This window comes from Panulirus ornatus, chromosome 73, assembly GCF_036320965.1.
Source record: "Panulirus ornatus isolate Po-2019 chromosome 73, ASM3632096v1, whole genome shotgun sequence".
NCBI lineage: Eukaryota > Metazoa > Arthropoda > Malacostraca > Decapoda > Palinuridae > Panulirus > Panulirus ornatus.
This window is the reverse complement of record NC_092296.1, coordinates 8,715,114-8,730,113: the sequence shown is the minus strand read 5'-3', so window position 1 is coordinate 8,730,113 and position 15,000 is coordinate 8,715,114. Positions and strand designations below refer to the sequence as shown.

Sequence of the window (15,000 nt, the reverse complement as noted above, 5' to 3'; positions counted from 1 at the left end):
TGAGACACTATTATCTCACCGTGCGCAGATGAGGAGACACTGCGCACGCGCGTGCGCTCAACCCAGAGATGAGGAGGCACTGGGCGCGCGCACGCCCTCCTCCATCCTCCTCCATCCTCCTTCCTTCCTCCATCCATCCTCCATCCCCACACAACCCCAATCCCCTCGTCGAAATAGATTCTTTTTGTGTTTGTTGTTTTTTTTATTCTAATACTTTAATCATTTTAATTTTTTTTCTTCTGAAGTGCGTGTGTGTGTGTGTGTGTCAAGCTCTTAATTAAACCATGGCCAGGCCAGGCCAGGGCTGGCCTGGCTTGGCCTAGCCTGGCCGTATGGTCTAGAATATATATAAAAAAAATAGAAATAAAATCCGAAGACAAAAGAAAAAGATCCAAAAAAAATATTCATACATAATTTCATTAGAAAAATCAAATCGCGTTCGTCACTTTGACAACTTTTCTTCTCTTTTCTTTTTTTTTTTTTAGGTCTGAATAATGAATTGGAGCGAGAGAGAGAGAGAGAGAGAGAGAGAGAGAGAGAGAGAGAGAGAGAGAGAGAGAGAGAGAGAGACATCAGAGACGGGAGGAGAGGCAGTGAGTGTGTGGTGAGAGAGAGAGAGAGAGAGAGAGAGAGAGAGAGAGAGAGAGAGAGAGAGAGAGAGAGAGAGAGAGATCAGAGACGGGAGGAGAGGCAGTGAGTGTGTGGTGAGAGAGAGAGAGAGAGAGAGAGAGAGAGAGAGAGAGAGAGAGAGAGAGAGAGAGAGAGAGAGAGAGAGAGAGACATCAGAGACGGGAGGAGAGGCAGTGAGTGTGTGGTGAGAGAGAGAGAGAGAGAGAGAGAGAGAGAGAGAGAGAGAGAGAGAGAGAGAGAGAGAGAGAGAGAGAGAGAGAGAGACGGCAGGAGAGGCAGTGAGTGTGTGGTGCGAGAGGTCACTTATAGTGGGGGGGGGGGGCATGGTGCAATGTTGTGGCATTAGCCTAGCACCACTGTGTCCTCCTGTGTTACAGCCTAGCACCACTGTGTCCTCCTGTGTTACAGCCTAGCACCACTGTGTCCTCCTGTGTTACAGCCTAGCACCACTGTGTCCTGTGTTACAGCCTAGCACCACTGTGTCCTGTGTTGCAGCCTAGCACCACTGTGTCCTCCTGTGTTACAGCCTAGCACCACTGTGTCCTCCTGTGTTACAGCCTAGCACCACTGTGTCCTCCTGTGTTACAGCCTAGCACCACTGTGTCCTCCTGTGTTACAGCCTAGCACCACTGTGTCCTCCTGTGTTGCAGCCTAGCACCACTGTGTCCTCCTGTGTTACAGCCTAGCACCACTGTGTCCTCCTGTGTTACAGCCTAGCACCACTGTGTCCTCCTGTGTTACAGCCTAGCACCACTGTGTCCTCCTGTGTTACAGCCTAGCACCACTGTGTCCTCCTGTGTTACAGCCTAGCACCACTGTGTCCTCCTGTGTTACAGCCTAGCACCACTGTGTCCTCCTGTGTTGCAGCCTAGCACCACTGTGTCCTCCTGTGTTACAGCCTAGCACCACTGTGTCCTCCTGTGTTACAGCCTAGCACCACTGTGTCCTCCTGTGTTGCAGCCTAGCACCACTGTGTCCTCCTGTGTTGCAGCCTAGCACCACTGTGTCCTCCTGTGTTACAGCCTAGCACCACTGTGTCCTCCTGTGTTACAGCCTAGCACCACTGTGTCCTCCTGTGTTACAGCCTAGCACCACTGTGTCCTCCTGTGTTGCAGCCTAGCACCACTGTGTCCTCCTGTGTTGCAGCCTAGCACCACTGTGTCCTCCTGTGTTACAGCCTAGCACCACTGTGTCCTCCTGTGTTACAGCCTAGCACCACTGTGTCCTCCTGTGTTACAGCCTAGCACCACTATGTCCTCCTGTGTTACAGCTAGCACCACTGTGTCCTCCTGTGTTACAGCCTAGCACCACTGTGTCCTCCTGTGTTACAGCCTAGCACCACTGTGTCCTCCTGTGTTACAGCCTAGCACCACTGTGTCCTCCTGAGTTACAGCCTAGCACCACTGTGTCCTCCTGTGTTGCAGCCTAGCACCACTGTGTCCTCCTGTGTTGCAGCCTAGCACCACTGTGTCCTCCTGTGTTACAGCCTAGCACCACTGTGTCCTGTGTTACAGCCTAGCACCACTGTGTCCTGTGTTGCAGCCTAGCACCACTGTGTCCTCCTGTGTTACAGCCTAGCACCACTGTGTCCTCCTGTGTTACAGCCTAGCACCACTGTGTCCTCCTGTGTTACAGCCTAGCACCACTGTGTCCTCCTGTGTTGCAGCCTAGCACCACTGTGTCCTCCTGTGTTACAGCCTAGCACCACTGTGTCCTGTGTTACAGCCTAGCACCACTGTGTCCTGTGTTGCAGCCTAGCACCACTGTGTCCTCCTGTGTTACAGCCTAGCACCACTGTGTCCTCCTGTGTTACAGCCTAGCACCACTGTGTCCTCCTGTGTTACAGCCTAGCACCACTGTGTCCTCCTGTGTTACAGCCTAGCACCACTGTGTCCTCCTGTGTTGCAGCCTAGCACCACTGTGTCCTCCTGTGTTGCAGCCTAGCACCACTGTGTCCTCCTGTGTTACAGCCTAGCACCACTGTGTCCTCCTGTGTTACAGCCTAGCACCACTGTGTCCTCCTGTGTTGCAGCCTAGCACCACTGTGTCCTCCTGTGTTACAGCCTAGCACCACTGTGTCCTCCTGTGTTACAGCCTAGCACCACTGTGTCCTCCTGTGTTACAGCCTAGCACCACTGTGTCCTCCTGTGTTGCAGCCTAGCACCACTGTGTCCTCCTGTGTTACAGCCTAGCACCACTGTGTCCTCCTGTGTTACAGCCTAGCACCACTGTGTCCTCCTGTGTTACAGCCTAGCACCACTGTGTCCTCCTGTGTTACAGCCTAGCACCACTGTGTCCTCCTGTGTTACAGCCTAGCACCACTGTGTCCTCCTGTGTTACAGCCTAGCACCACTGTGTCCTCCTGTGTTACAGCCTAGCACCACTGTGTCCTCCTGTGTTACAGCCTAGCACCACTGTGTCCTCCTGTGTTACAGCCTAGCACCACTGTGTCCTCCTGTGTTACAGCCTAGCACCACTGTGTCCTCCTGTGTTCCAGCCTAGCACCACTGTGTCCTCCTGTGTTCCAGCCTAGCACCACTGTGTCCTCCTGTGTTCCAGCCTAGCACCACTGTGTCCTCCTGTGTTCCAGCCTAGCACCACTGTGTCCTCCTGTGTTCCAGCCTAGCACCACTGTGTCCTCCTGTGTTACAGCCTAGCCACGGGTGAACGGGGCGACACGGAGGCGTTCACACGGACTGGGGATCCGGCCCTTCCCCCGACGTAAACATCCAACACACCAACATTCACAGGGACCAAGACCCCGGCCTTTCTTTCCCCCCTCGACGCTTCCACTCCAGCGACATGTCACATGGACGCCCTAGTTTAACTCCACCTCACTCCACTACCCCACCTTCCCCTTCGATCCACCAGAGCGATGATGAAGGACGAAAACACCTTCAAGAGAGGCTGCTAAGATCGCCATTACACTTAGGGATGGTTAAATTGGGGCGTAAAGTAGTCGCCTCCAGCCGAGCCATGTCTGACCCCGGTTTCGACCCCTCACTTGAGAATCATTGGAAGGATTAAATCCCCCTTCCCCCTCCGCACAAACTGACCCTTACAGACTACTGTATTTCTTCGTAAGTACATCCACCAAGCACTCGTTGCTGTATCCATTCCCCACACACACTGTATCCATTCCCTTGTATTCCCCTGTAACTGACCCCTTGTGTGGCGGCGCTATCCACTAATTTCATTCGTCAGTAGCTACTGTCAAACCTCCACCTCCTCCACCTCCTCCACCTCCTCCACCTCCCTGCTCCTCGCCGTCTCTTTGATCTGGTCCAGGGGGAGGGGGGGCCTCTCTCGCCCCCCCCCCCGTCTCGCTACCTATACCTACCTACCCCTACCCCCCCTCCCTTTCCCTCTCCCTCACCCCCCCCCCCCTGAACCTTTCTCACACCTTCCTCCTGGACCAACCCCCCCCTCTCCCCCCTCGGGGGGGAGAGGGGGGGATGATACCGCACAGACGGGTGATGCTAATGGCTCTCTCTCTCTCTCTCTCTCTCTCTCTCTCTCTCTCTCTCTCTCTCTCTCTCTCTCTCTCTCTCTCTCTCTCTCTCTCCTTTTTGGGCCAAGACCTCGAGGGTTTCCCACTTTCTGGGGCAGCTGTGAGGGTCCTTCCATGGTTGGAGGCTTTCCTCCCCCCCCCCCCACGCCTCTCTCTCTCTCTCTCTCTCTCTCTCTCTCTCTCTCTCTCTCTCTCTCTCTCTCTCTCTCTCTCTCTCTCTCTCTCTCTCGCTTGTTGCCACTTCAAAAAAAAATCGACTTCGGGAGGGACCCAGAGACCCCCACAACCCAGTGGGCCACCTTCTATGGGCCCCTAACGTGTCCTTGGGGGGCCCCCACCTTTGGGACCCCCAGCAGACCTCACTCTGTTGTTGTTGGGGCAAACCATGGCCTTGGAGGCCAACATCTGGCTTGGAGGTCCTAACCTCCTGGCTTGGAGGCCGTCGTCCGATGTGGACCGAGACACACACAGCCTTGGAGGCTTGGAGGCCACCAGCTGTGGCACCCAGACACAGTTGGTGGAACCAAAATAAGACCTTTGGAGGCCGAGTATGGTGAGGCTCAAACCTATTCTTGGAGGCCCACCTTTTTTTTTTGGAGTTCCAGTCTTGGCCCAAAGTTCTGCTGCTCTTTGAAGGCATGACTGGGGTCTCCAAATTCTAGTAAGACAGCAGATCTGTCCAGCTCAATCTATGGAGGACTGTCGACCAAGAACTAGAACTTATCTTAAAAGCTGAATCTAAAAGATAGATTCATGTTTACATAACTATACAAATCACCACGGTATACGTTCATAAATATATATATATATATATATATATATATATATATATATATATATATATATATATATATATATATATATATATATATATATACTCCTATCAGTCCACGGGGAAAATGAAACACGAAAAGTTCCCAAGTGCACTTTCGTGTAATAATCACATCATCAGGGGAGACACAAGAGAGAAATATATATATATAAATATATATATATATATATATATATATATATATATATATATATATATATATATATATATATATATATATTATCCCTGGGGATAGGGGAGAAAGAATACTTCCCACGTATTCCTTGCGTGTCGTAGAAGGCGACTAAAAGGGGGAGGGAGCGGGGTGGGGGCTGGAAATCCTCCCCTCCCGTTTTCTTAATTTTCCAAAAGAAGGAACAGAGAAGGGGGCCAAGTGAGGATATTCCCCCTAAGGCTCAGTCCTCTGTTCTTAACGCTACCTCGCTAACGCGGCAAATGGCGAATATGTATGAAAGGAAAAAATATATATATATACACATATATACACACACATCAACTTACCGATCTAGAATTTATACATATCAAAGGACATAAGTAAATATTCACAGAATGATGTAAACATACGTGATATACAATGTATGAGAAAATATAGAGACAATAGACACCAATGATGAAACAATAGACTAACCAAGGAAGGCAAGCGACACAATACTTAAAGAGAGATACTAAGAGACTCCAGTCTCCTGGGAGACGAAAATGAGAGACAATGACTCACCTGCGGGGGGGGTGATGGGGTCTGGGGTGTGGGTGGGTGTGGGGTGTGTGGGGGTGGTTAGAGAGACAAGAGTAAGGAAGGGGAGATAACACCCGCGAGAGACACCGCGTGTCCCGTGTGATGTACGTATTGACAGACGTGTGGAGAGATCGCGAGACGAGAGACTGCCATCACCCACCTGGGGGGAAGGGGGGAGGGGGGAGATGAGAGAGACAGCTGGTGGAGACCGACCTACCAGTGGTGGTGGTCCTAGCTGGTGCGGGAAGGGGAGGGGAGGGGGGGAGATGAGAGAGACAGCTGGTGGAGACCGACCTACCAGTGGTGGTGGTCCTAGCTGGTGGGGGAAGGGGAGGGAAGGGGGAAAGAGAGACAGCGGGTGGAGACTCAACCAGCTGAGGTAGTGGTCTCGGCTGGGGGAAGAAACAGCTGGTGGAGACTCAGCCAGCTGAGGTAGTGGTCTCGGCTGGGGGAAGAAACAGCTGGTGGAGACTCAGCCAGCTGGGGTAGTGGTCTCGGCTGGTGTGCGGGAAAGCTGGTGGAGACTCAGCCAGCTGGGGTAGTGGTCTTGGCTGGTGTGCGGGACAGCTGGGTGGAGTGACCCACCTGTGATGATGATCCTAGCTGGTGTGCGGGACAGCTGGGTGGAGTCACCCACCTGTGATGATGATCCTAGCTGGTGTGCGGGACAGCTGGGTCCGGCTGGTCAGCTGGTGGAGGGTGCGACACTGGAAGCGGGAGAGACCGTCCTGGGGCCCCACCTCCAGCACGTGGAGCTCACCCTCGCTGCTCATGTGGTACTTCCCGTCTGGGGGAGGAGGACAGCTGGGGGTTAGTGTGGGGGGCAGAGCTGGGGGGGTTAGTGTGGGGGCAGAGCTGGGGGGGTTAGTGTGGGGGCAGAGCTGGGGGTTAGTGTGGGGGCAGAGGGTTAGTGGGGGGGCACAGCTGGGGGGGTTAGTGTGGGGGCAGAGCTGGGGGGTTAGTGTGGGGGCAGAGCTGGGGGTGTTAGTGTGGGGGTAAGAGCTGGGGGGGTTAGTGTGGGGGCAGAGCTGGGGGTGTTAGTGTGGGGGCAAAGCTGGGGGGTTAGTGTGGGGGCAAAGCTGGGGGGGTTAGTGTTGGGGCAGAGCTGGGGGTGTTAGTGTGGGGGCAGAGCTGGGGGTGTTAGTGTGGGGGCAGAGCTGGGGGTGTTAGTGTGGGGGCAGAGCTGGGGGTGTTAGTGTGGGGGCAGAGCTGGGGGTTAGTGTGGGGGCAGAGCTGCGGGTGTTAGTGTTGGGGCAGAGCTGGGGTGTTAGTGTGGGGGCAGAGCTGGGGGTTAGTGTGGGGGCAGAGCTGGGGGTGTTAGTGTGGGGGCAGAGCTGGGGGTGTTAGTGTGGGGGCAGAGCTGGGGGTGTTAGTGTGGGGGCAGAGCTGGGGGTGTTAGTGTGGGGGCAGAGCTGGGGGTGTTAGTGTGGGGGCAGAGCTGGGGGGTTAGTGTGGGGGCAGAGCTGGGGGTTAGTGTGGGGTAAGAGGTGGGGAGTTAGTGGCAGGGTAAGAGCTGGGGGTGTTAGTGTGGGGGCAGAGCTGGGGGGGTTAGTGGCAGGGTAAGAGCTGGGGGTGTTAGTGTGGGGGTAAGAGCTGGGGATTAGTGGGGGGGCAGAGCTGGGGGGGTTAGTGGGGGGTAAGAGGTGGGGGTTAGTGGGGGGCAAAGCTGGGGGTTAGTGTGGGGGGCACAGCTGGGGGGGTTAGTGTGGGGGCAGAGCTGGGGGAGTTAGTGGCAGGGTAAGAGCTGGGGGTGTTAGTGTGGGGGCAGAGCTGGGGGTTAGTGGGGAGGCAGAGCTGGGGGAGTTAGTGTGGGGGTAAGAGCTGGGGGTTAGTGTGGGGGGTAAGAGCTGGGGGTGTTAGTGGGGGGGCAGAGCTGGGGGAGTTAGTGTGGGGGTAAGAGCTGGGGGTGTTAGTGTGGGGGTAAGAGCTGGGGGTTAGTGTGAGGGTAAGAGCTGGGGGTGTTAGTGGGGGGGCAGAGCTGGGGGGGTTAGTGTGGGGGTAAGAGCTGGGGGTGTTAGTGTGGGGGTAAGAGCTGGGGGTTAGTGTGGGGGTAAGAGCTGGGGGAGTTAGTGGCAGGGTAAGAGCTGGGGGTGTTAGTGTGGGGGTAAGAGCTGGGGTGTTAGTGTGGGGGTAAGAGCTGGGGGTGTTAGTGTGGGGGCAGAGCTGGGGGGGTTAGTGTGGGGGCAGAGCTGGGGGGGTTAGTGTGGGGGGCAGAGCTGGGGGTTAGTGTGGGGGCAGAGCTGGGGGAGTTAGTGGCAGGGTAAGAGCTGGGGGTGTTAGTGTGGGGGTAAGAGCTGGGGGTGTTAGTGTGGGGGTAAGAGCTGGGGGTGTTAGTGTGGGGGCAGAGCTGGGGGGTTAGTGTGGGGGCAGAGCTGGGGGGGTTAGTGTGGGGGCAGAGCTGGGGGGTTAGTGTGGGGGGCAGAGCTGGGGGGTTAGTGTGGGGGTAAGAGCTGGGGGTGTTAGTGTGGGGGCAGAGCTGGGGGTGTTAGTGTGGGGGTAAGAGCTGGGGGGTTAGTGGGGGGTAAGAGGTGGGGGTGTTAGTGTGGGGGTAAGAGCTGGGGGTGTTAGTGTGGGGGTAAGAGCTGGGGGTGTTAGTGTGGGGGCAGAGCTGGGGGTGTTAGTGTGGGGGCAGAGCTGGGGGTGTTAGTGTGGGGGTAAGAGCTGGGGGTGTTAGTGTGGGGGCAGAGCTGGGGGTGTTAGTGTGGGGGCAGAGCTGGGGGTGTTAGTGTGGGGGTAAGAGCTGGGGGGGGTTAGTGGGGGGTAAGAGGTGGGGGTGTTAGTGTGGGGGCAGAGCTGGGGGTTAGTGGGGGCAGAGCTGGGGGTTAGTGGGGGGGCAAAGCTGGGGGTTAGTGTGGGGGCAGAGCTGGGTGTTAGTGTGGGGGTAAGAGGTGGGGGGTTAGTGGGGGGGCAGAGCTGGGGGTGTTAGTGTGGGGGCAGAGCTGGGGGTTAGTGGGGGGCAGAGCTGGGGGTTAGTGTGGGGGCAGAGCTGGGGGTTAGTGTGGGGGCAGAGCTGGGGGTGTTAGTGTGGGGGTAAGAGCTGGGGGTTAGTGGGGGGGCAGAGCTGGGGGGGTTAGTGGGGGGTAAGAGGTGGGGGTTAGTGTGGGGGCAGAGCTGGGGGAGTTAGTGGGGGGCAGAGCTGGGGACGGTTAGTGGGGGCAGAGCTGGGTGCTATAATAATAATAATAATAATAATAATAATAATAATAATAATAATGATAATAATAATAATAATAATAATAATAATAATAATAATAATAATAATAATGACAATAATAATGATAATAATCATAATAATGATAACAATAATGATAATAATAATAATACTGATTATCATAATAATAATTATAATAATAATAATAATAATAATAATAATAATAATAATAATAATAATAATAATAATAATAATAATAATAACAACAACATAATAACACCTGCATTATCCAAACCCTAACTTCACAAAATACATCAAAGTCATAACAAGAAGACAATAGCTACATGGCTTTAAATGTCTCACACACACACATACACACACACACACACACACACACACACACACACACACACACACACAGATTAGATTAGATTATTCACTGACCACAGAATCACATGTGTCACAAATTTCTAAAAAAAAATACCGAAACCAAAAGTAAAAACCATGATCACCTTAACATAAAACGTTAATTATGGTCCAAATGGAAAAAATACTTATTCTATAATGACTTAAACATAAGACACACCTCAATACAAAACATGAATAGCATGACATACACTTTGATGATCCATGCTACTTGATCCAAGTCTGGCATGGTAGTGATTACCGAACTGCTGGTGTCGACATGGCGCACTGTTCTATAACATGTTTTCTCGGTTTGGATGTTTCCACATATACAAAGTCGCTCCTCCTCCAATGGAATAACCTGGTGCCCTTCCTCCCTCGCCTGTTCCAAAACGCCCTTCCTCCACAGCGAGGGAGAGTGTGAGCGCTTCAACGCAACCTAGACCACATGACATTTCGCTCTGTTTCTCTTACATCTGTCTTCAGTTTATGTCGTGTGTTACAAGACTTGGATTTAGGGAAGAATAAAGTTAGAGGTCTGTTTGATGATGAGCTGAACGACTTTCGGTTTCCAATCCATCAGAGCAATGTGTACATCATGCTCTGTCTCTCTTACATCTGTCTTCAGTTTATGTCGTGTGTTACAAGACTTGGATTTAGGGAAGAATAAAGTTAGAGGTCTGTTTGATGATGAACGATTTTCGGTTTCCAATCCATCAGAGCATTAATGTGTACAACATCATCTACCCTCGTCTTCCAGTTAAGTCATGGATATATAGCGAGAGGTGTTGGGATCATAAGTAAGTCTTGTACTGATCGAATGAGCTAAAGGGGTCATCTTCCATTAAGCGCCTCTCCCTCCACTTGATCGAGAGACATTCACGTTGTTTGCTTCAAATAAGTGCACGTAGAGTACGTTATCTTCACTACAATTAAACACAGGTCATTACATGTTGTGTCCTTCTCACCTCACCCACAACAACTGCATAATACACCACATGTATATAATCTATTGACTGGTTTTATGTCACCATTGAGAGCCACGATTCACAGCCATACAGCAGTGAAGATGTTAACGCCGCTTCAAAAGCTTTCCGCTGGACGTCAAATGGAATATCACTGTTCTTGTTGAGAAAAGCAATGAGTTTAAGGACATGGCATATTTGACTTTCTGTCTGTACCTTCACTGCTGTGTGGAGGGAGAGCCATCGGCAGTGAAGGCACTGCCCAGGTAGACGTAGTACCGCTCACAAACCTCAACCACACACACACACACACACACACACTAACATCTTGGTCTTGTTGTTGGACTCGGCCGACGTCCGTGGCGCTGCGGGAACCCTACAGAATGTAGGGAGTGAGGTGGGAGGTGATGATGGGGGGCGTAAACCCCAGGCGAGGGGCAGGTAAAGGTAACATCGATTTGGGTAAATTAGTCTACCCTTCACCAAGGGCCAGAGTTGATATTTACCTTACGTCTATGGACGGGCGGGGGAGAAATGTTTATGTCACACACACACACCCTCCATGGTCCCCGCGCCCCGGAGCCCCTGGCAGACCCACCCGCCCACATATGGGCGGGGTCCCCGCCCCGGAGCCCCTGGCCGACCCACCCGCCCACATATGGGGGGCGTCCCCGCCCCGGAGCCCCTGCCGACCCACCCGCCCACATCACCACACCCACCTGGCATATCCCAGTCTCCTTCCCCCCCCCCCTCCCTCACTCCGCCTGTCACGTCTCACCCACTCTCCCACCGTCAACCACCTGCCTCTCACTCACTCTCCCACCGTCACCCAGTTGTTGCCTCTCACCCACTCTCCCACCGTCAACCACCTGCCTCCCCCACTGTATATAACAACGACCCTATCCTCTCTCACCCTCCACTTTTCTCTCTTCCAGGATCATACGTCTTTATCTCCATTCATCTCTTTCTTTTTTTCCTTTATCTCCCCTCTCTCTCTTTCCCTCTCCCCATCATGTTCTCTCCCTCCCTCCCTCCCTCACTCACTCACTCCCCTTGGACAAGGGCTTTTGTTTTATTCCCTCCCTCTCTCACACTTGCACTCTCACTTCCGCCATATTTTCTACTCTCCCCCCGAGCTCTCACCCTCTCCCCACCTGACACCTTCTTACATACGACTTTTATATATATATATATATATATATATATATATATATATATATATATATATATATATATATATATATAAGTTTTTATTGAGGATGTAAGGCATGTGTACGTGTAGGAAGAGAGGAAAGTGATTGGTTCTCAGTAAATGTAGGTTTGCGGCAGGGGTGTGTGATGTCTCCATGGTTGTTTAATTTGTTTATGGATGGGGTTGTTAGGTTTAATTTGTTTATGGATGGGGTTGTTAGGAAGGTGAATGCAAGAGTTTTGGAAAGAGGGGCAAGTATGAAGTCTGTTGGGGATGAGAGAGCTAGGGAAGTGAGTCAGTTGTTGTTCGCTGATGATACAGCTCTGGTGACTGATTCATGTGAGAAACTGCAGAGGCTGGTGACTGAGTTTGGTAAAGTGTGTGAAAGAAGAAAGTTAAGAGTAAATGTGAATAAGAGCAAGGTTATTAGGTACAGTAGGGTTGAGGGTCAAGTCAATTGGGAGGTAAGTTTGAATGGAGAAAAACTGGAGGAAGTAAAGTGTTTTAGATATCTGGGAGTGGATCTGGCAGCGGATGGAACCATGGAAGCAGAAGTGGATCATAGGGTGGGGGAGGGGGCGAAAATTCTGGGAGCCTTGAAGAATGTGTAGAAGTCGAGAACATTATCTCGGAAAGCAAAAATGGGTATGTTGGAAGGAATAGTGGTTCCAACAATGTTGTATGGTTGCGAGGCGTGGGCTATGGATAGAGTGCTGCGCAGGAGGATGGATGTGCTGGAAATGAGATGTTTGAGGACAATGTGTGGTGTGAGGTGGTTTGATCGAGTAAGTAACGTAAGGGTAAGAGAGATGTGTGGAAATAAAAAGAGCGTGGTTGAGAGAGCAGAAGAGGGTGTTTTGAAATGGTTTGGGCACATGGAGAGAATGAGTGAGGAAAGGTTGACCAAGAGGATATATGTGTCGGAGGTGGAGGGAACGAGGAGAAGTGGGAGACCAAATTGGAGGTGGAAAGATGGAGTGAAAAAGATTTTGTGTGATCGGGGCCTGAACATGCAGGAGGGTGAAAGGAGGGCAAGGAACAGAGTGAATTGGATCGATGTGGTATACCGGGGTTGACGTGCTGTCAGTGGATTGAATCAGGGCATGTGAAGCGTCTGGGGTAAACCATGGAAAGCTGTGTAGGTATGTATATTTGCGTGTGTGGACGTATGTATATACATGTGTATGGTGGTGGGTTGGGCCATTTCTTTCGTCTGTTTCCTTGCGCTACCTCGCAAACGCGGGAGACAGCGACAAAGCAAAAAAAAAAAAAAAATTATTTCTCTCACATTCACCAGCCAATTTCGAGCCAATTCTTTTTCTTCTTTTTCTATCTTCTTCAAGAGTTCAGTTTTCGCGTATCTTAAGAACGCGGGCGTTCAAAATTTCACGCCGCTGAGAACCGGCTTTTGAAGAGGGGGGATGGGGGGATGTGGGGATAGATGGGGAGGGGGTAGAGGGGGGAAGGGGGGCCCATTGGGAGGGGGGTAGAGGGGGGAAGGGGGGCCCATTGGGAGGGGGTATAGGGGGGGAAGAGGGGAGCCCCATTGGGAGGGGGGTAGAGGGGGGGAGGGGGGGAGGTGGGGCCCACGATGTTCTTGAGCTGTAAGTGAGACGTGGGTCCCGGGGGGGTCGTGGGGGGGGTGGAGGGGGCGGAGATAGGAGGGGGGAGTGTTGCACCAGCTCCCCCCTCCCCCCCTCCCCCCCCGGCCTCGTCCCCCGTCGCCCTTGTCAAACGCTATTGTTAAACGCTTTGCCAAAAGGCTGAATATCCACGCCAGGCTTTTAAAACAACGCCAAAAGAAACAAAGAAGGCGAGAAAATAATATTCTATGCAAAATCACCCTCGACAATATAGCCATTAGAAATAATAATGATGATAATAATAATAATAATAATAATAATAATAATAATAATAATAATAATAATAATAATAATAATAATAATGATAATAATAATAATAATGATAATAATAATAATAATAATAATAATAATAATAATAATAATAATATTAATAATAATAATAATAATGATAATAATAATAATAATAATAATGATAATAATAATAATAATAATAATAATAATAATAATAATAATAACAATAATAACTGTACCTAATAACCTTGCTCTTATTCACATTTACTCTTAACTTTCTTCTTCCACACACTTTACCAAACTCAGTCACCAGCTTCTGCAGTTTCTCACACGAATCAGCCACCAGCGATGTATCATCAGCGAACAACAACTGACTCACTTCTCAAGCTCTCTCATCCATAACAGACTGCATACTTGCTCCTCTTTCCAAAACTCTTGCATTCACCTCCCTAACAACCCCATCCATAAACAAATTAAACAACCATGGAGACATCACACACCCCTGCCGCAAACCTACATTCACTGAGAACCAATCACTTTCCTCTCTTCCTACACGTACACATGCCTTACATCCTCGATAAAAAAAACTTTTCACTGCTTCTAACAACTTGCCTCCCACACAATATATTTTTAATACCTTCCACAGAGCATCTCTGTCAACTCTATCATATGCCTTCTCCAGATCCATAAATGCTACATACAAATCCATTTGCTTTTCTAAGTATTTCTCACATACATTCTTCAAAGCAAATACCTGATCCACACATCCTCTATCACTTCTGAAACCACACTGCTCTTCCCCAATCTGATGCTCTGTACATGCCTTCACCCTCTCAATCAATACCCTCTCATATAATATACCAGGAATACTCAACAAACTTATACCTCTGTAATTTGAGCACTCACTTTTATCCGTTTTGCCTTTGTACAATGGCACTATGCAAGCATTCCGCCAATCCTCAGTCACCTCACCATGAGTCATACTTACATTAAATAACCTTACCAAACAGTCAACAATACAATTACCCATATTTTAATAAATTCCACTGCAATACCATCCAAACCTGCTGCCTTGCCGGCTTTCATCTTCCGCAAAGCTTTTACTACCTCTTCTCTTTTTACCAAATCATTTTCCCTAACCCTCTTACTTTGCACACCACCTTGACCAAAACACCCTATATCTGCCACTCTATCACCAAACACGTTCAACAAACCTTCAAAATACTCACTCCATCTCCTTCTTACATCACCACTACATGTCATCACCTCCTCATTAGCTCCCTTCACTGAAGTTCCCATTTGTTCCCTTGTCTTACGCACTTTATTTACCTCCTTCCAAAACATCTTTTTATTCTCCCTAAAATTAAACGATACTCTCTCACCCCAACTCTCATATGCCCTCTTTTTCACCTCTTGCACCTTTTTCTTGACCTCCTGCCTCTTTCTTTTATACATCTTCCAGTCATTTGCATTATTTCCATGCAAAAATCGTCCAAATGCCTCTCTCTTCTCTTTCACTAATACTCTTACTTCTTCATCCCACCACTCACTACCCTTTCTAATCTGCCCACCTCCTACGCTTCTCATGCCACAAGCATCTTTTACGTAAGCCATCACTGCTTCCCTAAATACATCCCATTCCTCCCCCACTCCCCTTACCTCCTTAGTTCTCACCTTTTCTCCATTCTGTACACAGTCTCTCCTGGT

At 50.4% G+C, this 15,000-nt stretch overlaps 1 protein-coding gene across 1 annotated transcript in view; it reads right to left on the bottom strand.

Annotated features, from left to right (window-relative positions):
• LOC139748212 (cell adhesion molecule Dscam2-like) overlaps nucleotides 1–15,000 on the bottom strand; it is a 356,883-nt gene that overhangs the window by 186,900 nt on the left and 154,983 nt on the right. The window contains exon 5 of the mRNA XM_071661036.1: nucleotides 6,344–6,493. Within this exon, the coding sequence (XP_071517137.1) occupies nucleotides 6,344–6,493 (150 nt within the window). The remainder of the gene's footprint in view (nucleotides 1–6,343; nucleotides 6,494–15,000) is intronic.